Raw genomic sequence first — 20,898 nt, forward strand, 5'->3', positions numbered from 1 at the left:
GTGACTCCTTCAGGTAATTATTAGTTTTTGAACGTTATTTAGGATTATCAGATGATTGTCAAATCGAAACTATTCAGGAGCTGTCTACGATTGGGTCCGAAGAATTCTTTCGGGCAGTTGGGACTCGGTGATACTGTCGATCGACCTCAGCCAACCCAACTGAAGAGCTTGCGATTTCAACGGGTCACGTACATCAGATGCGGAATGGATCACACTGCCGCCTTAACCCCTGACGGAGGGGTCCTTACGTTCGGAGCGGGCATGTATGGCCAGTTAGGCCACTACACATCCGCCAATGAAATGTTGCCAAGAAAAGTGTTGGAATTAATGGGCACCACGGTAACTCAGATTATATGTTATGGGAGATGCGAAATGCAATTAATTTTGACAATTTTCTTTTGGGTTTATTTTTTAGATGTCACACGCTTGCTTTCGTTCCGTCAAAAGACCGGATATACGCCTTTGGATTGGGCGGATCGGGCCAGTTGGGCACCAAGTCAACTGCCAATGTAAATTCACCTCAACTTGTCATTGGGCCATGGGAGACGTCCAACAACTCGATCAAGGATGTGAAAGACTTAGCAACAGAAATCGCTGAAGCGTTATCTGCCATTCAATCCAAACGTGTGGTGGTGCGAAACATTTTCTGCGGTGGAGATCAGAGTTTTTCTCTCGTTTGTCCCTACACTGTAAGGGCATTTTTATAAGATAAAGATTTCTTTGAATTCTAAAATGTTGATTTTATAATTCAGGAAAGCTTTGAATCAGCTGATTATCGGGAACATGCAGTGGCGACTCAAATTCTGAGCATATTTCCTGACGAAATCAAGAAAGTTCGGGCTCTACATCCGGATGTTGCTGTCGATTTAGACCTCCTTAGGCATTTCATTTCAACTCGTTTTTGAATTCATGTCTATAAAAATGTTTTGTTGGACCCAGGTATGTTGAAACTGTTTTCTCGCATCTTGCTTGCTACAACGCCTCATTCTTACGAGCTGATGGATCGCATTATGGTTGCAGTTCGAAAAATCATGGTATTTCGATTTTGATTATTTTAAAAAATCTAACCCAATTCATTGCTTGTTAATGTTTGTATTGACCAGGGCTTGATCTTGGCAGCAGAAACTTTTGGCCAGATAAGTCGAATTGAGCACCCGACAATTTGCGTCCTGGTAACTCAATCCCGCAGGGATAATAATTAATTTGAAATTATTAACTCTTTTAATTGAACTAATTATTTATAGTTACGGCGGTGTATATGTAACGAACTGCTTTCGAGTCTGAGTCCAGTGATCCCAGACATCGAAGTATTGCGTGTTTACCTCATTCTTCCGCTGTACCACGAGTTTCTGCAACCCAAATTCTTCGAGGAGTTACATTTTCCGTTTGCCTGCGGTCTACTTGGCCTGAAACCTGAAGCCGGGAAAGTTTATGGTACGACTAAATTGTTTGACATTAAAAATTCTAATAGTAGCAGTATTGACGATTTGTTTATTTGATTGCAGATATGTGGTTGGCGGCAGCAAACACCGATTATTTTTATTCGACTCATCAACATTTTTAAGCAAGTCGTCGTTCACATCATTCATTTACCATCCAGTTTTGATCCGACAGAGGTACCACTGAGTTTTCCATATCCTTTCAAAGGTCTTAAAATGCTCACGGTTTTTATGGACGACAAGGCTGGGCATCAGGCTCAAAATGTGCCTCGATGTACTCAAGAAAATAAACAACGTGAATCGTCAAGCCGCTACCGAAAAAGTAGGACACGAGCAGTTTTACATCCCAGAACTGACGGACAAGGTTGATGTGAAAAGGGATTACTTTAAATGGCTGATGGACGCTCCCAACAAAGTAAGTGGGAACCTAAAGCAAGTATACGTGACTAACTCTCCATCAGTAAAAATCCCTTTTTGTCTTTCGTAGGAATTCCGCCTTTGCAACTACTCATTTGTTTTCGATGCCAAAGCCAAGACTTTGCTCTTGGAAGCCGACCAGAATATACAGATGCATTCAGCCATGCCAGAAGCTTCTACCAGGGGCGTTTACTTTGGCTTTCCAGCGATCCAACAGTACTTGATACTTGAGGCTCGACGTGATAATTTAGTGAACGATACAATCAATGAACTGTCAAAATGCGCTAGCACCAAGACCTGAAGAAGCCATTGAAGGTAAATTACATTTTTGTTTTTCAAGTAGATTGCAAGCGTTACCGTTCACCAATTATTAGGTCAAATTTCATGGCGAGGAAGCTGAAGATGCCGGCGGAGTGCGGAAAGAATGTTTCATGTTGTTGTTGAAAGAGATACTTGATCCCAAGTATGGCATGTTTGCACACTACCAAGAAACTCGGGCGATATGGTTTTCTGAACTATCGCTCGAGAAACAAGGAATGTATTTCTTAATTGGTAAGTTCAAATGACAAAAGTGACTAAACACTTGTTAATTATTGTTATGGCAATTCTAGGGTTGCTCTGTGGATTAGCCATCTACAATTTCACCATCATCAATTTACCTTTCCCACTAGTCTTGTACAAGAAGTTGCTGGCCGAGCCGGTTGAATTAGACGACATTGGCGGATTGTGTCCAACGCTTATGAGGTATATTACGGAATAATTTGACTGCAGAGTATTATTACTCATATCAATTGTCTTGCTTTGTTTAGGAGCTTGCACTCTTTGCTGGATTACGAGGGAGATGACGTCGAAGATGTTTTTTGCCTTAGTTTTGTGATGTCGCGCGAGGTTTTTGGATCGGTTTAAACCGACGAACTGAAACCCGACGGCGCGAATATTCTTGTAACTCAAAAGAACAAGTATGAAATCCATTTCGTAGCAATAAGTTGGATGAGCTTTTTAACTATATTTCTTTCATTTCCAGACAAGAATATGTCAATTTGTATGTGGATCTTATCTTGAACCAGTCGATTGCCAAGCATTTCGACGCCTTTAATCGTGGCTTTCATAAAGTCTGCGGTGGAAGAGTTCTCCGGTTATTCCAGTCGCATGAGCTCATGGATTTAGTTGTTGGTTAGTTTTCAATCATTTAAAACAACCTATATTATTGGCGGATGATTTATCATTTCCTTTTTCAGGCAATGAAAATTACGACTGGTATGCGCTGCAAGAGAATGCCGAATACAAAAGTACTTTCTTACATCATTAACGAGTTGGATCACTTCAGCGTTCGCTTCCGCCCGCTGTAACACACCTGTCATCATTCACCACGGGATTATGCCCAGGTACCCAACAATTGACTTATTTTCGTAGGTTATCTACCAATCTACCAATAGTCTAGTTGCGTTAGAATCTGTCTGTGTAATAGTTTCCAAAATCAGGCCCTTCTTACGCGCCAACGAAGTTTTACCTGGACGTTTCTTTTTTCTAACGCTAGATGGCTTTTTGATAATTTGCAGCTGTCAAAACAGTCAGTTTCAGTTACTTTGCACATCTCTTTAAACTTTTATTGGCAGTTATTTTGTTGAAATATTTAGTGAAAACTGACGATTACTATTCCAGCAACAAAGCTCACTTGTTGAACTTTCGATAATTGCTTTTTTTTCTACTTCCGGTTTTCTCTTTTCAGTCAGTAGTTCAGTAATTATTCATTCTACGCACAAACAAAACACGTATTCGTGATCCTCGTAAAATTTGTGGTAAAGTTCATGTTTTTTTTTGTGCGTTTTGTACTTCTGGTTTTGAAAATTTTCCTGAACTATAGTTCAGGAAAATTCTCGATTTTGGCCAAATTTTGGATTTCGTTTAAATCACATCTAATCGACCCCAAATTTCATGGAGATCAAGAATATCTGGTTTAATTTAACGACAGCTCAATGGTTGAGGCGCTGTGGTTACTTCCGGTATACTTCCGGAATTTTTTTCAAAAAACTAGCAAGTGAGCTTTGTGCTGTTTACAGTTCTCAATATAACAAGCTTGATTTCAAGTTTATAAAATTGCATCTTCAAATCTTTGAGCTAAAAAACCTGACTATTGTTTCCATCTGTATTGTGTAACTTTTATTGGCATTTCACTTAATAACAACTGTTTTTTCTTTATTCAGGTAATGCAGAGGAGACGTCGAGAAGATGGACACCAAAACATCTCCGTTATCTCCAAAATGTCAGCTCAGATCATCATTTGTTGTTGGTAATATTTGTGTTTGTGTTAGTTAATCCGTTGTCTGCCACGCCGTTGTTCTCCCCTACCTCCTTAGCACGGGCCTCCTAGAGGCCTCCTAATGGCGTGCATTCCATCTTCCCTGTCAGCCCGGACTTGTCAGCAATGGCAAGTCCCACCTTGCGTCATGGATCCTTCAGACATGGCGCGTAGAGAGTAGAGAACAACCTACGGGTTGTATGGCGTGGCAGCCAACGGGTTAACTTAAGTGTATGTATATGTGTGATTAAGTGGTGGAATTGTGGGTGGAGGTGGGATAATAAAGCAATTCCTATTAAATTTTTTTGTTTGCCGTGTCTTATAACTTATAATAAAATCATGTTTAGCACTTGATTTGTATATTTCTTACAACTTAGAAATTTTACATAAGTTATTGGCAGAAGTGGCTAATCATCTTCAAACTCTTTATAATAAACTTGTATGAGGAACCAAACACTATCTTCAACTCTACAGCAATTTCAGGAGAACACCAGCACAGCTACTTCAGTTCTTTTTCTTCAATCCTGTATCAGCTGCATAATCACACGCCTCTCAACTGGAAACGGGCTGCAAAACCACTGCACATTGAACAGCACAGGCATAGTTTAAGTATCACGCAAGGCCTATGGGGAAAAAGGAATATTATTTTCCATGATCAAACTTAATAAAATGCAAAAGTAATGGTGTAAAACAAATGACAGACATTTTTTCCAAGATTCCACTGGCAAATGAAATTTTATGAAGATTAAATCCCATGAAAAGATAATTCTGTAAATCTAATTCTTAAGTGTTAGAAAAAGTTGGTAAAATAGAGTGGAAATTTTTGTTCTAGTTAAATCAGAAGAAAATTGTTAACTCAAAGGAAACTGATCTCTATCTGATATCTTTCACGGAAACTATAATTTGAAAGCAAGAAATAGCACCACTTGTGGTCTACATCAGATCAGAGTTCACTTGTCAGTTGAATTTCACAAAAATAAGACTTCCCAAGTTACAACCTATAAATTCAATCAACTTACTGTTTCAAAAAGTCTTCCTGCAATGACACTTTAGGATAACACCAGCTCGATAAACTGCATGCAGCAGCTGCAGCTCAACTTGACTCAATCACACCTTTCACCAGCTGGCTCCAACAAAATCACTGTAATGATGCCGTCCATGGAGCTCAGACTTAATTGAGTTTTCACATTCTGAAACAATTAAGCAACGGGATCTCCAACCTGAACACCAACTAATAAAATCAATGCATCATTGCAAGGAAATTGATCAACAAAATTACTCTACTACCTCTTTAGTGTTTCTGCTATGAGACGTACATCCGAACAAGTAAAGCTAACAACCCAGGACATTTCGGCAAAATGGAAAGCAGTTTCAGTCCACGTGATCGATTGTTTGGCCAAGTGGGAATTACATGCCAGATTGCCTGTAAATTCACACAGCAACGTCTAGGATTAATTACATTTGAGGAATCTAAACTAGAATTTACCATTAAATTTCATGCTGAAAATGTAGATCGACAGTTCGACACCGCAATTCCGTAATGAATTTGGAATACCTTTGCACAATTGCACTTGGCGTTTCGAAACAAAATGGCGAAAGTTTCGTCCTCTCTCAAAGACACTCGCGTCATCTGGCGGCTGGGGGACAACTTGATTTTAGCCACCTACTGACGGAGGCACAAAACGTTTGAGCTTCCAGCAACTGACATGACAAAATAATCAAGTTTGAAAAACATTAAGGCTAAAAAGTTAAATGAATTTACCCCAGGTGTGAGAAAATGATGTGTTTGTGTGATTGGGTTCCGAATTCGAATACACTGTAATTCAATAATACAGCGAGAGAGGAAAATAAAAAGGTGACAATGGAACCGTTACCGAATAAGAAAAACGGTCATTAAAAAAAAATACAACTTGGTTTTCTCATGAGGGGAATAACTCGAAAATCAAAACAATGAAATAAATAATAGCATCATTAGTTTAAACTTTGGAGCAAACGCGTTTGTGAATGATCCAATCTTTCTTCTGGCAGGTAGCATCACAATAATGAACTAACTTGCAACGACCACATCTCTTGGCTTTTGTGGTCACTCGCTGGCAGCTGGTGCAGATATTTTTCTGATGTGGAATCTCTTCCGTTCGTTTCTTCTTGCGTAATAATTCCATCCAAATGTCGGAAATAGAACGAGGGCGATCCGAGTAGCAGGGTGACAGAAATGTTGCCAACCACGGACTGTTTTCTCCATAAGGCCAAAAGGCAATGGGTCCATGTTCCTTAAAGTCTCTGCTAATCTTGGTCGAATTCAGTCGCAATATAAAGCGAAATAATTGGCTCGTTTCTGAACAAGTTTGAAAACATGGAATAGATTTGACCTCCTGGTTCGCTTCATCCAAGTAAATCTGGTTGAATTCGGCCACGACTTCTTCAATGGTCGATTTCTTCTTGAGGATGAGTTTAGGAGCCAAACTAGAGTCAAAGGCCGAAAGCATCAAAACCGGATGTCCGTTTTCATTGGAGACAATGGGGAGGTGGACTCTAAAGTACCAATCCGGTTCATTTGATTCGTCGTCTTCTAGTCGCGCCTTTGAATTTTCGATCATGAAGAATGTCTGGTTTTCCTTGACCACAAAATCAAACAAGCGAGCTATTAGGTGTCGAATTTCATTCAATGATGAAAGATCGGTCGATGTCTGGATGAAATCAAACTGTTGCTCAAGATGAATGGCCAAATCATTTATGTGGAAGTTGCTAAAAACTGGTTGAGTTCGAATATTGAACTGGGCTGGCCAAGGCTCGTTCACGGCCTTTTGAAGGAGCAGACGAAACTCTCCAGGTCGAGTCGGCATAGCCACCACAGTTTCGGCGATGAAAGGATGCGGCACGGACAATGCCAAAGTTTGCGAGCCAAAGGATTGGTCCAGAACTAAAGTGATGTGATGGGCAGATTCACAGGGAGGTTGACGATCCACGAACCACGTAAGACCAGGAACGAATTGCAAAGGTCCTAATAATGATATTAAAGTTAATAAGCCATAATTGTAATGTAATTCAATCGTAAACAAACCTTCTTCCTCTCGTTCATCTTTGTAAAAGCAACTTATGACGATAATGTACTGACATTCCTCCTCCAAGCAACACACTACAGACATGGACAACGTTTGGTCCAAGGGCGGTGGTTCGATAAGTTCGTCAGGTAAAATGGATCCAGGATCAGCAAAAGGATGTGACTGAGTGAAAGGTTCTGATTGAAGTGAACGAACAGGACCTATGGGAATGAGTGGCAATCCTGTTTGAACGTCGACGATGACTCCGCTGTGCGTTTCGCCCAATCCATGATCCGAAATGAGTGGAAAGGACACTGTAACCCATCCGGAAGTACGATCCTTTTTAAACCGCAACTGAACATTATCAATGTAATGGGCTCTTCCAACGCACTGAGAAAGATCGAGCGGTTTATCCATCGACATGTCTGCATAGACGTCGTGGGGTATCAATGAAAGGCGGAGCTTCGGAGGACCCATTAAATTTGATTTAGCCTCGTAAAAAGCTTTCGTCTCTATCCTAAAACGATAGGTGAATTTAAAACAAGCAATCATTAATCAAATGAGAAAATTATTACCGATCGAAGGGCACCGTGGTCCAAAAGAGCGAAACTCTTGGGAATTCGTCCAGGACTTGTTGGATTCTCCTCATGGCGCTCGAGTCGAGATGGGCAGCTCCAATCAAAGGAAATACGGAAAGCCACGTCCATTGGCACAACGTTCGCCAAGCCAACAAATTTGAATCTTCAAATTCGTTCAATAATTTTTGAACCTGCCGCAAGGCATCGCATGTTGTGTCCATTCGCTGAGCTGCTGATCCAACCACGTAGAAAAATGTCATGGGAGTGTAACATTCCATTCCACACACCTCTTCCAATGGTGGTTGACCCGGTGAAAAACAACGTCGAGCTAATCGTGAAAGCCATGGGCGAAACGAAGAGACAAAATCGAGCTTCAAGTTCTGGTAGGAATGGGTTCTTTTCAACGTGAGGCAAACAGTTGTTCTGGTAAGTGATTCGGGTGGAATCGAGGCGCCAATAGGAAGCGGATCAGCCAACCTCAATCCGTAGATGGTGGGCAACATACTGAGTGGTGCGCAAAGAGCTTCTTCCAAGTAACTGACGACAGTAGGTGCCAATCTTGTCCAGGTGCTCGTTTCGAGGAGCACAACGGATTCGGGCTCCTGACTTAATCTCCTACCAGCAGCATTGACAAGATTAGCTAAACCAACTTCATCCGATAGTCCAGAACAGTCGATGGCGTCAAAGATTTCCGTTAAAGAGTAGCACAGTTCAATGGGATCTCCAAGGTGAAAGACCCACTTGATCTTTTCTTTCTTCTTTTGGTAAAGATGTAGCCGTGTCTGCAATACACCTTGGCAGTAATAAGTTGCAGCGCAGCCCTCGTTAGCTTTCAGAGGATCCAGTTCATTGTTCAAGGGAAGCGGAAGGTAGCTATTAAAAGGACAGACGGTATGATGCACAATCCAGCGTTTCGTTTTGGGTTCCAGCATGGTAGGATTAATGACTTTTCCTTTGTGACCACTCGGAATGTCACTTTCCAATTCAAAGAAAAAGTTGTGCACTTCAAAGACTATGGCAGTTTTGAGCTCTTGGGGGAAATGCTCAACTACCATGTGGTCCACAATATTTTGGATTAGCTTGGCATTTCCCTCCGCTTCTGTTAAATCTTTAGGGAAACTTGAGCGCCAGCCTGCCATATTTGTTGCAGTCCTACAAGCAATAAGCATAAATTAATATCACACAAATTTAACCTTATCTAGAAAAATATTAACCTTTCAGAGAGCTTAGCCGCAATATTGCTATCTGTTTTCTTTGGATTAATGGAAGAATGCCATTCCTTCCAAATATTTGTGATGGACTGGAGGCACTTGTTAGGATAAAGTTCAACGTTTTCAGGCAGATGGCCACTTATCAAACTCTTGATGTCTTTCTTGAATCGCACACAAATGTCTTGGCTACTCCAATAAACTCCATACCAAACTTCCCAAACATATTCGAGGTCTTCATTCTTCATTGGGTCAAAGGTTGGAGATGAGATGATCTTGACAATCAATATGTTCCGTGCAATACTAGCCAAATTATTATCATTTATGTGATAGTGCAGCTGTCTAGGGTTCAACAACTGAGACACAGTTGTTTGAAAAGCTTTTTGAAGATCCTCACAGCTCAAGAACAACACCTGTTTCAGAAACGTGGATCATGACTTGACATCAAACAGAAACAATGTTATGTTCATACCTTGATATTTGTAGCTGCCGGCCTAGATTCAAAGTCTTTAAGTACATTTCTAGACCTTGTTTTTCCATAAGGAAAGAAGATAGGAGATTCAGTCTCAAAAACAACTCGGCGTGCTGGTGAGATATGCATGTCGTTAATAATCACTATATTCAAATTTCGAACACCACTCTATAAACAGAGCTAAAATAAACTGCTTTGCCAATAAGGCAGTGATAATGTTATCAAGCTCGAATCCTCAAGGTTATTGGCTTATTGCCTATCAAATCATTACCCACCGACGAAAAATCACCTATCGCGTGTCCTACTAAACTATTCATTTCAACATGGCCGTCTGGCATGGTCATGGCGGCAAAAATCTAAAACCTTTTTCAAATTCAACTGTTCACCAGCAAGATTTTTTAATTTCTCTTTGTATATCTGACTTAAAAGAAATCTTAATTTTGAAAGGCACACCAAATGGAAATGGTCCGATTTATGCGATTAACTAGTTTTCTCATTAAAACAAAGTCTAAACTCATTTTGTAAGTGCGGCATCACTGTATCAGTTCAAGAATCCCTCCCTTCTCCTTAATTTGCATATCCTCCGAACCAAAAATTTACATAATCCTCCGACCAGAAGTACTTTCTTCGTTTTTTGGGTTGTTTTTTCAGCTTAATATCAGTTATGCTCATCGTAAAGTATTGTATAACTGTAATCTTATAACACACTAAACTAACTGATGTATGTTGAAAAAGTTTCAAATTACTAAAAAAAGGTCCAAAAACACTAGACAAATTTGTAGAAATAATCCTAGGAAAACAAGGAAAAAGGCATATGGAAGAGAAACCATTCACTTTATTCATTTCTCCTGTATGTTCCCGGATGACAGCTGCTTTGTCTGTCGCTCAACAACGTCAAATTAAACCTTTTTGACAATTTGCACGACATCCTCGTCGTTAAGAACGTGATCCTTTCCAACTTTCTGTGGCTGATGTTTCACGGAAGTCCCCATACCAAAGCACTGGAAATTCAAAAATTACTAGTTAATATTTACGGCCCGAAGAAAGGCGTCAAATATAATGTTACTATTGGAATTCCTTGAGAATAGTGCGATGCAGTTTGTTACAGAATTCCTCCATAGTGCACCTATCAGATTGCAAAACAACTGGAGCATTGTAGTCGGGCAATTGTCCTTTTGGTTTTGTGTAACTGAAAGAAAATAAGAAATCATTAGATAAGATTTTCTTACAGTTTCAAACTGATGTGCATTCGCATATGTTTGAGGTATTGCCACATCTTCTCGATGAGGTCGTCGAAATTCCATTTGTGATGGGCAGAGATGGGTACACAATGCGGAATTTTGTAAATAACATCCAATTCTTCGATGCTGATTTGGTCTGTGGAAATTTCAAAAACAATTAAACCAATATTTACAGAATATTATAAGAGAAAAATGTCGTGCCAATTTTGTTGAGTAGGTAGATGCAAAGGATGTAAGCTCGATTTCCCTCGATAAATGTCAATCAAATCATCGGCCTTGGCGTCATAAAGGAGAGTGACGTCAGCATTGTGGATTCGATACTCGAACAGAAAAGTTTTGACAATGTCCAAATCGAGCTCGCTTTGCGGTACCTTGGAAACAAAATGAAACGTGAAAACTCTGTTCCTCATTAATTGAATAGAATGAAATTACGAGAGTTTGGAGATTGACACCACCCTTTTCCTTCCTGCGGAAGCCGATATTGGGCGGCTGTTTATTGAGACGAATGCCAAAGCCTTCGAGCTCACGCTGAATAATCTTCTTGTGCTGCAGAGGCTTCAGGACATCCAGCACAATAAAGATAAGGCTACAGGTTAGGGCTACAGCGATTACCTGCCGACCACGACCTTTACCATCCTTGGCACCTTCAATAATACCAGGAAAATCTTGCAACTAAAATATTGAAATGGAGAAAAAAGAATTAGATCAGTTTAAGAAAATGTTTGGTATTAAAGCAACTGCATTAAATACCTGAATTTTTGCACCCTTGTAATGAATGCAGCCAGGGACAGTTGTTAGTGTAGTAAACTCATAGGCAGCCACCTCTCTGCCAAAGTGCCAAGGTGAGAAGGGTACTTTTACCCACCGACGGAAAACCTGGTTGACGAAGCACATTAAAATGACAAATTTTACTTTATTGAGGGTCTATGATGGGATTTACCAACAAACCCAATACGGGCATCTCCGTTTTAGCAACATCGAAACCTTCACCAGGCCCACCTCCACCTGATTTCGGTGTCAAGACTTCTCTCCTTAGCTTTGCCAAACGAGCTTTGAGCAGACGTTGAGATGAGATGTTGAGCAGTCGCTTGTTTTCGTTGAGTCCTAGCCATCTGCAAATGCGAAAACAGTCCATCGTTACCAGGTAACCTAAATAAATGTGTCAAGTTTGGTAATCATACCTCGGCTTCGATAGCCGCGATTCTCTCCAAAACTCCACTCATTTTTCAATAGTTTATTGGTTATTCCTAATCTAAACAAAAACAAAAGATCAAAACCCGAAACTGGGAACGAAAAAAGCCTGGCACGGCGTCGAATCCGTTAGTAAAAAAAAGAAATTGTACAATTCCGTCGTCTGCTCATTTCAGCGATGCCAATTGACTTAAAATCACTTACGTTTTTCATGAGAAAAAAAACGTATTAACGGTTTTTTTCATAATAATCTCTATCCCAAATGAATTGGAAATTTCCAGAAAAGAATAACAACGAATTAAATACGTAATAATGGCAACAGAATACAATGTCGAGGAAGCCGAGAAAGTTCCTAGGTCGCGCGTCAATCGAGGGTATATAAATTCAAGGTTGACTTACATTGTTTAGTATTTCCTTTTACGTGCTCACAAAAGTAGTCGTACACACAGCGCCTGCGCTGCTGCCCTGAAAATAGAAACGGGAAAAAAAGCGTTATAATCATATATTATTTTCGTTGTGCCCTGCGGTTCGGTACTTTTCGAACGGTGCGGTGGCTAGACGCGTTCAGTCAGCTCAGCACAGCCGTGACGATCACACGTTAATTCTTCCATCTCCACCAACTTTTTCTTCTTCCACCAACCAAGTGTTTGCCAAAATTCAATTTTGCACTAATTTCAGAGTGAATCTTTGCATTTTATTTGATTGAAGATCAATCGAGTTGTTTTTCTTGTCAAACTAGTTTCATCTTCAAAAGTTCCCCAGGTAATAAACATCTTGTTATATTTTGATATGTATTTCTTTTGCGCCTGCGTGTATTGTGTTCGTGACGCTGACGTAGTGTCACGTGCTGCACATTGGATTGCGGAAAACTTTTTGTGCACAAGATTAAACAAAAAGTAATTTGTGTGTTTCTATGGAGAAGGAAGAATGTAAAAATCGCCATCTTTTTCTTGTTCCTCAAGGCTGGCAGCATGGCGGACGCCTCTGGGGATACAATTTCGATTAAGCCAAATAAAAATAGAAACATTTGTCATTATAATCGCATTTTACAATCAAGTGGTTAACCAACAACAACGTGTTGGCAGTCACGTAGTCTGTTTTTTTGTATATTTTCGAGGACAAGACCAAAGTTGTCAACATCTTTAGACTTTGTTGACATTTTTCTTCTTGTTGATTCAGGTGAATGATGCTTGATACCAATAACGGACCCCGCCCCCTATTGAAGAAATCTGCTCACGACTTAAGTAAGTAAATGCATAAACAGTGGGGACGAGTTCATTGAACAACATTCGTTTTTGGCTGTCCGCTCACTCACGATCGATCAATATATCCCCTTCTCTCTCTGCCACTGACGTCACGCCGAACCTTTGCTCCCGCGGCCAAAACCTACTACGACGCAGAATATTTCCAAACAGCCATTTTCTATTCTGCTTTACCCAGCAGCAGTTTGCCTCGAGGCTCTTTTATTGCTTGTATACAACACACGAGAGAAAAAAGACAAATGGCCTCGTGATTCACGCGCGTTCCCGACCGACGCCATTCAGTCGCGCCAAGTCTCGTGAGTTGTCCCCTCCCTTTTTTTTCTGTTAATACCGGGAATGTACATTGCGCGCCGTACAACAACGGGAGCAGCTGTTTGACGTGAAATTCGGCTGGTGCAATCGTATTGGTCGTTTGCCAAAATATGTCGTGACTTTCTGTTTTTGTTTTCAATTTAATTAGCGGTCGTCATGTGGTTTCAGACAACGTTGTCGCCCCCGAGATAAATCTCAATTTTGATTTTGAACTTAAATAATTCCCTAATTTATTTTAATTTAATTCAGCTCATGTGGTGAAAGTCGGTGAGCTTCGCCCGGCGCCGCGTCCAGCGCACTCACCTTTGACATCTGCACGATCCCGTCGTCATGTCGCCGAATGTTGGCACGTTATTTTCGCTCCAGATGAAACCCGTTTCGCTTGGCTATGCGGAACCAGTCGCGTCCTCATCGTCCCCTGGAATCGATTCAAAAATTGCCTGTAATTATTTTAAAATTTTAGCCTATCTTATGTTTGACACGTGAGTGTCACATTTCGCTGAGCTTTGCCCTTCTCTCGTGGTGGCCTTATCAAGTGCCAAACACTCGAATGACAAGTTGGCAACTGCCATTGCATCAGTCTTTTCTCTTAGTCACGTTTCACGATTTAATCAATTTCTTTTATAGACTGTCGCTGGACAATACGGACGACGAAGGTAACGAAATCAAAGGCCAAGTGGTTTCGATCGACACGGGATCACCCGTCAATTCCGCTGGATTCGGCAGTGGCACTCCGGAGAGCCAATTGGCTGATCCGCCGCAACGTCAGTACTGGACTCGATTCGATTTCAGCAACAAAGAACTCGTCTTTGCCACTGGTCACGTTAATGGACGGGTCCGCATTTGGGATGTTTACACTGGTAATAATAATATCACTTTAAAATCATTCAACTTTTTTAAAATTCAACTCACTTTGTGGTGTTGAAAAGGTCGCAAGTTGCTCGAGCTGATGGATCACACGCAGGCCGTTCGTGATTTGGCCTTTGCACCGGACGGTTCACTTCGTCTCGTAACCGCCTCTCTCGATCGAACTATAAAAGTACGTAGTGCAACTTAACTTTATTTTTATCTTGCAATAGTAAAAGAGAAAACGACGCAATATAATCAAAAACGACAGTCTGTCAAAACTGTCAAACCAGTTGGTTCCAGTTGAATCCGGTTCAATATCTCCTCCGTGTCCCCATTTTTAAATTGGAAATTTTCCAGTTTCTGTCAGTTCCAGTGAAACTGTCAAATCTAATTACATTTTTCTTTTTAAAACTGTCACTTTTGTATATAGGTATGGGATCTGAGAGATGACGGGAACATGTTCAAGACCTTAAAAGGTCATTCGAATGAAATCTTCTGGTGTTGCTGGTCTCCAAACGCCCAGCTGCTGGCCTCGGCTGGCATTGGCAAATCCATAATGGTCTGGGACATGGTCACTTATTCCTTGGCACGGACACTCACCGGCCATCATCACAACGTCAGCGCATGTGAATTCTCACCAGATGGGGCCATTTTGGCTTCATCCTCTTGGGACACTCGTGTCATCCTATGGGATCCCTACACAGGTATAATATCCACAATAATTCTTCTTCTTGACAGTGTCAAATTGGAATTCTTTTCTCAAAAGGCGAAGAATTAAGGGAATTGTGCCATCAGTATCCCCCACCCAGGCCCATTTTTGCCTCTGGTGCCAATGGATCGTGGGTGAGAGGCGTGGCTTACGCTCGCAATGGGGGACAAACGGCCACCATCTCGGATGACGGGCTCATCCGTTTCTGGAATCTCTTGGAGCCGGAAGTGGATCCATCAGCCATCGCTCAAGGCGACGAAGAAATGGTCTGCTGCACTTTTTCGCCATCGGGTCGCGTTTTCGCTGTCGGGTAAGAAAATGTCAAAAACTCAAAATTTGACACAAAAGTAAAACTCATTGGCATTATTTGGGTACAGGACAAAAGAGAGTCGAGTTTCGTTCTACCTGGCTCCTAGGGTCATCTTTTCTCTGAAACATTTGGCCAGAATGGCTGTCCGTCGTCAAGTATTGGCCACACCAGAAATCGACCAATTACTTCTTCCAGCTCCGTTGAAAACTTACCTGAAATATCAGGATTGGATTTAAAACAAAACTTCTTATTTCTGCGCGTTGTGTCTTGTCTGTGTGGTCTTATAACGAGGGGTTGAAAATCTATATGAAAATTGGAAAAAAAAAATGGAAAATGGTTAGTCAAAGGTATTAAGCCATTTTAGTAAAACAAAAAAATGGTCCTTGTAATTGTGTTTTTCTCGGACAAATTTTGTCTGGGTATTTAATCTTATTTCAATGCAGTGCATTGACACTCCGCCCCATATCTGAAAACAAAGAAATCTGTAAAAAAAACAAAAATTTAAAACAAAAACAAAAAAGAAACATTTTCTTCTAGTATACCCGAAAAAATTGTTAATTCAAATAACAATTTTTGATACTACATATATTCTATTTGACACAAGGGGGATTATATTATTATTAATCTTATCTCTCCATCTTTTTTTTCTTTATCGTTTATTCTCCTCCCCACTATATTTACACGCGCGCGCATTTAACGATATTTCAGCCTTGTACGAGTTTTTTCTGTGTCAACTTTCCCCTCCTGACAGCATGTGTGTGTTTTTCTTTAATCTTTTGCGCCTGCTGCTTAATGGTCTGGTCTGACATCAAAATATATAAAAATCAAACTTTCACGCTGGTATTTTTCAATTATTTTAAGGGGAATCCCAAGAATCGTGAATGGATTTTTCAATCGTTTCAACCGGAACTCGCCATTGAACCGATTTAGGCGCTACGGTCTGATCGACGTATCGATTGGGTTTTTTCAATTCAGTTAAAATGGCATCCAGCGAAGAAAATGAAAAACTGTCGTCGTCGTCTTCCTCTTCCGGGGGCACTTTTGACACTTCCTTTTCTTTGGGAAGAATTTCCACCGGTTCACTCGCCTAAATTGAAATTTTGTTTAAATCAAAAAAATGTTTTTAAAGTAATAAAATTAAAAAGAAATATTCACTTGAATCGATTCTTTGACACTCGACTGTAGTGGTACACATGGAGCTTCACCATCTCTTGCCATAAGAGATAATGGGGTCGGTGGCTCAGCCATTTGACTCCTTGAACGAGGAGTTGGAACAGGAGCTCGCACCGGAGTCGTCACTTGCACCGGACGCTGTTCTATAACCGGCGATGGCTTCTTATTAATAGATCCTCTTGTTGCCGATAAAAGCGGCTTGGCAGTTGCACTAAGAAGCTTCTGTTGGCAGCTTTTGGACGACGGAGATTTCCCGCCACTTTTCAAACGGTCTTTCAATTCAACTTCAAAGTGATGGCGCATCCGCAGGTAATCCGCACTTTGATTCGAATTCAACTTGTCAGACAACTGGTGGAATGTCGCAGTGGAAAGAGTCTTTCTACGCACATCGACGCCCAACATTTGCATACGCTGCACCAGGGCGTTTTCAATCGTTTTCTTGAAACGATCCATCAGAATTTGGCGATTCACTTTGATGGGTGCAGCCACTTTTTCCTTTTTCCTATTAAAACGAAAAATCTTAAACTCTCTGAATCGATAAAAAGGATGAAACATCTTACACTTCCACACGAGGTTCTTCCTCCTCGGTCGAACTGCTGTCGGTGGTGCTCGAGGGTGTTGACGGAAGGCTTTTAATTGGTTCTTGTTTATTATTAACTTGACGGATCAAGTTGACAGTTTCTGGTTTGTAAACCGATCGGATGGATGGAGTTGGAATTTCTACCTCGGGGCTTCTTGTCACATTATTTCGCTCTGGCGGAGTGGGTGGAGTCGGTTGAAACATTCGCGGCGTAGTTTGGACACTTGACGACTGCATTGATTTCTGTGGAGAATATGGGACCTCGGCTGGAATGACTAGCGACTCGATTTTCTCTTCTCGCAGAGTCGCACGAATTTTCTGTAAAGATTAAAACGATTAATTATTATTCTCAATGTATCAAATGAAACTGTTATTATACCTCAACTTCTTGGGCAAGCATCCCCTGCAAATTCACACTAGACTTGTCCATCTAGAGTCCAAATTTCAAGTTATAAATAAAAACTCAGACGGTGCTGGGTTAAATATATTTGGTCACCTTTTCCATGACGGCGTGTAATAGTTGCTGTTCATTCTGCAGCTGTTTTTCGGCCAGTTGTAAACGTTCCTTTAGTTCACTGATTTCTTCGTTTTGGTTGCTGTGTACCACTGGTGGACTTGTTGGTGGTGTAAAAATCTTGATTGGAGATGAGATGGTAATCGGTTGGATAGGAGAGTTGGCCACTGGAGCTGCTGTTGATGAAGAGATGATGGTAACATATTCTGGATGTCTTCTCTGCCAATGACCATGAAGGAATTCTCCATTGAGAAATGTTTTGGGGCAAGCGGGACACTAACAATCAAAATGTAATCAATATCGAAAATGATTCAAAGCAATAACATACATACCCTGTAATAATTTTGCTGGTCAACTGCTTTATTCTTATTTTCCTTTTTGATTTCTTTAAGTTTCTTTTCAGCTTGTTCTTTGGCTTTGACGGCATCACTCAATGCCTATTCCAATAAAAGATTAAAACTAAATTCAACTAGATAGAGTTATTTGAAATACCAGGTTGCTGGCTTTCACTTTCTCTTGACAGTTTTGAAGTTCACTTGAAATTTGTTGTCTGATCTGTAGCAAGTAATCAATACTGATTTGTGCCAGCTGAAAGAGTTTGCACAAATTAGGATCAAGTTCAGTCTGTTTGAATTCAGACTCCAAGTGACAGCAGAGAATGTTGCACAGGTTTTTTTCAATGGCACTCCAGTCTGAATTGGCTCTCAGCTGTTCCATGTTCAAAGATGCTTTTTTTAAGACCAAACAGATTTTAGTCTAAATTTTAAAAAGTATTAACGTACAAATTACCAATTTGTTTCCAATCAATTTTCTCAAATCTTCGAAAGATGAAGTCATCGTTGATTTTTAATTGAATTTCGTTGAGATTCACCATCTTGAAAAATGTTCGCGCCGCATTTGTTTTGATTCGGTCGCCTAGCAACCAACGAAAACACCCCTTTTAGTTTTCTGTCTGCTTTTGAGCTTATTGCTCTGCGTCATCCGTCAAACAAGAAATGGATTCCTTACCAAATCAATTGGGTTATTTGTTGCTCGACGAAGATGGGGCTGTTATTGCTGTAAGTATTATTAATTCCAAAGATATTGTCAAGTAAATATTTACCAACTGTCAATGATATATTTCAGTCGAATGGAGACCTTGAAAATGACGAGAGGATTGGGGGTATTATCGTGAAGATGTTGAGGACAGCTCATAAACAAGAATTAGGGCTGAACGACGAAAAAGATGGATTTCAGAGAATGACAAGTAAGTCTACACCAACTTATAATGGCCTGTATAACATGACTGACGGTTATTGGTTTTGTTTACAGTCAATTATCCAGATCATTGCTACATTGTCTGCGTCTCCAATAAAAGGATTCACGTAATAAAACTTTTTAAAATTGAATTTGTATTAAGTAAAGGTACATTGTATGTATTAATTTTTATAGATTGCCAAGAGGCTTGTCTCACCAGCTAGTGAAGTCATTGCTTGAAATCCAAATTGCCACTAATACTTCTCATTATGAAATAAATTTCATTGGGTGATATAACTCATGTCTAATTACGAAAAATATACATCTTTATACAACAAATTTGTGACTATTACTGCTTTCCTATATTTTTGAGCTTTTTATTTCTCTGTAAAAAAGATGACACTGTGCTTATTTAATTCAATTGAACAATAAGCATCTGAGATCTTTACCAACTCTTACCTTTAGGTGTGCGATTGATTTTAATTTAGTGTGGCCATTGATTTTAATTAGCGTCAATATTCAAAAATTCGGAAATGATCTTAATTAATTCGAGGGAATGGAAATTAAAGGCCATCTAACGGTGATTCATTAAACTAAAATTGACAGCAGCCACAGCCACGTCCCCGGTAACCATAGCAACTCGGCCACCTGGACTCGATCTCAAAGAGAAAATCAGGAAAAAATGGATACACCGGTTCTGTTTGCTTACCAAATTTATCTAATTGCTCTTTTTGCCACACTTCACTCCGTTCAAGGCTTAGGAAAAATTATATTTGCTGTCAACGCCGGAGGCGATAGTCATGTCGATATTTATGGCATTAAATACCAAAAAGGTAAATTTAATAGTTCGAGTTGGTGTTTACATCACCGGTGCCCATTATAACGTCATTTAATGATCTCTCTTTCTGACAGATCCGCTGGAGGGTAGAACTGGAATAGCTTCAGATTATGGGAGACAGTATTTGAATATCGGCAGGGTGCCTGAGCCAGATGCCATTCTGTATCAGACAGAGCGCTATCATCACTCCAGTTTCGGCTATGACATTCCAGTCAGCGAAGATGGTGACTACGTCTTGGTGCTCAAATTCTGTGAGGTTTACTTCAACAGTCCTTCCATGAAGGTGATTTATTTCTGCCTGAAAATTAAAGCCATTTGACTAAATAGCAATATGTTTATTAGGTGTTTGACGTCACCTTGAATGGAGTGCACACTATTGTATCCTACCTTGACATCTTTGAGAAAGTGGGCAAAGCGGTGGCCCACGATGAATACATTCCATTCAGAGTGACAAAGGGCAAGATCCTGGTCAACGACGAAGAATCAGAGCTGGTGGGCAAGAAGATCAGGGTGGAATTCATCAAGGGCAATCAAGACAATCCCAAAGTCAATGCAATCTATGTAATGAAGGGTCTGTTGGAAGGTATAAGCATCTCCTTGTTTTACTTTTAACCTCGGTTTGACTGTCAAAACTCACAAAATGAACTGATTGTGTTTAGATGTGCCAAAGCTGGCTCCACTGGCCGGCAGTGAAGGAGACGAGGACGACGTGGAAGAGAAACCCATCGAAAAAGACGAGCCGTCTGCTGGTGTTCCCCCGCCGTCTGGCAGCAGTAGCAGTCCGAAAAAGAAGCGTGAACAGCCGAAAATCACGAATCCTTATTCAGATGAATCTTCCACCTTATTGCCAATTTTCGTTGCGATCGCTGCGTTTGTGCCATTCCTCTTTTGCCTGTGCAGACTGTGATGACTTTTGCTTAATTATTTAGCCGAGTGACGAAGCCCAAGAACACGCAAAAACGGCCCTAGTCCTTTTCAACACGACGTCGGCTCTCCATTTTGTTTTCTTTTCAATTATACGTGGCAAAATCCCAGGAATTGAACCAGTATATATGTCCTTCGTGTTTGTTTTTTCCCATTATTTTTTTGTTTGTGGTGTGTTTGTCAGATTCTTGAACATGATGCACAGGTGAAAAAATACAAGTGATTTTGTGTGGACAGGAAAAAAAAGGTGTAATTGGCAAATAATTGTTTTGTTTTTTATCATATTTAGATAAATACGTTTTTTC

The 20,898-nt window shown here is 40.4% G+C and overlaps 5 protein-coding genes, 2 long non-coding RNA genes and 1 pseudogene across 8 annotated transcripts; 4 read left to right on the top strand and 4 right to left on the bottom strand.

Annotated features, from left to right (window-relative positions):
* Nucleotides 1-1,110: 1,110 nt before the first annotated feature.
* LOC124313631 lies at nucleotides 1,111-1,610 on the top strand. The gene is made up of 3 exons (XR_006910916.1): nucleotides 1,111-1,172; nucleotides 1,245-1,434; nucleotides 1,506-1,610. It is a non-coding gene; the product is annotated as an uncharacterized LOC124313631 (long non-coding RNA).
* Nucleotides 1,611-2,258: 648 nt separating this feature from the next.
* LOC124313499 (probable E3 ubiquitin-protein ligase HERC4) lies at nucleotides 2,259-3,086 on the top strand. Its single transcript, XM_046778458.1, has 3 exons — nucleotides 2,259-2,408; nucleotides 2,468-2,600; nucleotides 2,666-3,086. Exons 1-3 carry the CDS (start codon nucleotides 2,288-2,290, stop codon nucleotides 2,760-2,762), a joined length of 351 nt encoding a protein of 116 aa, XP_046634414.1. The 5' UTR covers nucleotides 2,259-2,287; the 3' UTR covers nucleotides 2,763-3,086.
* Nucleotides 3,087-4,497: 1,411 nt separating this feature from the next.
* On the bottom strand, nucleotides 4,498-9,852 carry LOC124312832. 2 transcript variants are annotated; one of them, XM_046777325.1, is made up of 9 exons: nucleotides 9,455-9,852; nucleotides 8,989-9,395; nucleotides 7,772-8,926; nucleotides 7,217-7,713; nucleotides 5,918-7,156; nucleotides 5,642-5,856; nucleotides 5,443-5,578; nucleotides 5,175-5,375; nucleotides 4,498-4,778 (listed from the first exon to the last, which is right to left on the bottom strand). In XM_046777325.1, exons 1-5 carry the CDS (start codon nucleotides 9,581-9,583, stop codon nucleotides 6,132-6,134), a joined length of 3,213 nt encoding a protein of 1,070 aa, XP_046633281.1. In that variant the 5' UTR covers nucleotides 9,584-9,852; the 3' UTR covers nucleotides 4,498-4,778; nucleotides 5,175-5,375; nucleotides 5,443-5,578; nucleotides 5,642-5,856; nucleotides 5,918-6,131. The 2 variants fall into 2 exon arrangements, with proteins under 2 accessions (XP_046633281.1, XP_046633280.1); XM_046777324.1 differs by having other exon boundaries at nucleotides 5,175-5,386.
* Nucleotides 9,853-10,519: 667 nt separating this feature from the next.
* Nucleotides 10,520-12,056, bottom strand: LOC124313535 (annotated as a pseudogene).
* A 241-nt stretch (nucleotides 12,057-12,297) lies between these two features.
* Nucleotides 12,298-15,827, top strand: LOC124313107 (WD repeat and SOCS box-containing protein 1-like). Its single transcript, XM_046777841.1, has 8 exons — nucleotides 12,298-12,648; nucleotides 13,066-13,130; nucleotides 13,710-13,902; nucleotides 14,088-14,320; nucleotides 14,390-14,499; nucleotides 14,740-15,013; nucleotides 15,076-15,328; nucleotides 15,396-15,827. Exons 2-8 carry the CDS (start codon nucleotides 13,070-13,072, stop codon nucleotides 15,562-15,564), a joined length of 1,293 nt encoding a protein of 430 aa, XP_046633797.1. The 5' UTR covers nucleotides 12,298-12,648; nucleotides 13,066-13,069; the 3' UTR covers nucleotides 15,565-15,827.
* Nucleotides 15,738-18,503, bottom strand: LOC124312959 (zinc finger protein DZIP1L-like). The gene is made up of 8 exons (XM_046777569.1): nucleotides 18,385-18,503; nucleotides 18,088-18,323; nucleotides 17,928-18,032; nucleotides 17,578-17,871; nucleotides 17,461-17,511; nucleotides 17,062-17,399; nucleotides 16,484-17,003; nucleotides 15,738-16,415 (listed from the first exon to the last, which is right to left on the bottom strand). The coding sequence occupies exons 1-8, from the start codon at nucleotides 18,467-18,469 to the stop codon at nucleotides 16,185-16,187; spliced, it is 1,860 nt and encodes a 619-aa protein (XP_046633525.1). The 5' UTR covers nucleotides 18,470-18,503; the 3' UTR covers nucleotides 15,738-16,184.
* Nucleotides 18,504-18,519: 16 nt separating this feature from the next.
* LOC124313536 (malectin-B-like) lies at nucleotides 18,520-20,813 on the top strand. The gene is made up of 7 exons (XM_046778505.1): nucleotides 18,520-18,653; nucleotides 18,721-18,841; nucleotides 18,907-18,936; nucleotides 19,587-19,664; nucleotides 19,744-19,952; nucleotides 20,012-20,252; nucleotides 20,329-20,813. Exons 1-7 carry the CDS (start codon nucleotides 18,591-18,593, stop codon nucleotides 20,574-20,576), a joined length of 990 nt encoding a protein of 329 aa, XP_046634461.1. The 5' UTR covers nucleotides 18,520-18,590; the 3' UTR covers nucleotides 20,577-20,813.
* On the bottom strand, nucleotides 19,056-19,494 carry LOC124313710. The gene is made up of 2 exons (XR_006911015.1): nucleotides 19,291-19,494; nucleotides 19,056-19,216 (listed from the first exon to the last, which is right to left on the bottom strand). It is a non-coding gene; the product is annotated as an uncharacterized LOC124313710 (long non-coding RNA).
* Nucleotides 20,814-20,898: the final 85 nt, after the last annotated feature.

Source organism: Daphnia pulicaria, chromosome 9 (assembly GCF_021234035.1).
Source record: "Daphnia pulicaria isolate SC F1-1A chromosome 9, SC_F0-13Bv2, whole genome shotgun sequence".
Taxonomy (NCBI): domain Eukaryota; kingdom Metazoa; phylum Arthropoda; class Branchiopoda; order Diplostraca; family Daphniidae; genus Daphnia; species Daphnia pulicaria.

Coding starts and splice junctions, on each gene's coding strand:
- LOC124313499 (XM_046778458.1), top strand. CDS start 2,288: ATGTTGTTGTTGAAAGAGATACTTGATCCCAAGTATGGCATGTTTGCA. Junction 2,409..2,467: donor AGGAATGTATTTCTTAATTG/GTAAGTTCAAAT, acceptor TGGCAATTCTAG/GGTTGCTCTGTGGATTAGCC. Junction 2,601..2,665: donor TTGTGTCCAACGCTTATGAG/GTATATTACGGA, acceptor TGCTTTGTTTAG/GAGCTTGCACTCTTTGCTGG.
- LOC124312832 (XM_046777325.1), bottom strand. CDS start 9,583: ATGCATATCTCACCAGCACGCCGAGTTGTTTTTGAGACTGAATCTCCT. Junction 9,396..9,454: donor CGGCAGCTACAAATATCAAG/GTATGAACATAA, acceptor TTTCTGAAACAG/GTGTTGTTCTTGAGCTGTGA. Junction 8,927..8,988: donor GCGGCTAAGCTCTCTGAAAG/GTTAATATTTTT, acceptor TATTGCTTGTAG/GACTGCAACAAATATGGCAG.
- LOC124313107 (XM_046777841.1), top strand. CDS start 13,070: ATGATGCTTGATACCAATAACGGACCCCGCCCCCTATTGAAGAAATCT. Junction 14,500..14,739: donor CTCTCGATCGAACTATAAAA/GTACGTAGTGCA, acceptor TTTTGTATATAG/GTATGGGATCTGAGAGATGA. Junction 15,014..15,075: donor CCTATGGGATCCCTACACAG/GTATAATATCCA, acceptor TTTTCTCAAAAG/GCGAAGAATTAAGGGAATTG.
- LOC124312959 (XM_046777569.1), bottom strand. CDS start 18,469: ATGGTGAATCTCAACGAAATTCAATTAAAAATCAACGATGACTTCATC. Junction 17,872..17,927: donor ACCAGCAAAATTATTACAGG/GTATGTATGTTA, acceptor TTTGATTGTTAG/TGTCCCGCTTGCCCCAAAAC. Junction 17,400..17,460: donor TGCTTGCCCAAGAAGTTGAG/GTATAATAACAG, acceptor TAATCTTTACAG/AAAATTCGTGCGACTCTGCG.
- LOC124313536 (XM_046778505.1), top strand. CDS start 18,591: ATGGATTCCTTACCAAATCAATTGGGTTATTTGTTGCTCGACGAAGAT. Junction 18,654..18,720: donor AAGATGGGGCTGTTATTGCT/GTAAGTATTATT, acceptor GATATATTTCAG/TCGAATGGAGACCTTGAAAA. Junction 19,665..19,743: donor TGGCATTAAATACCAAAAAG/GTAAATTTAATA, acceptor TCTTTCTGACAG/ATCCGCTGGAGGGTAGAACT.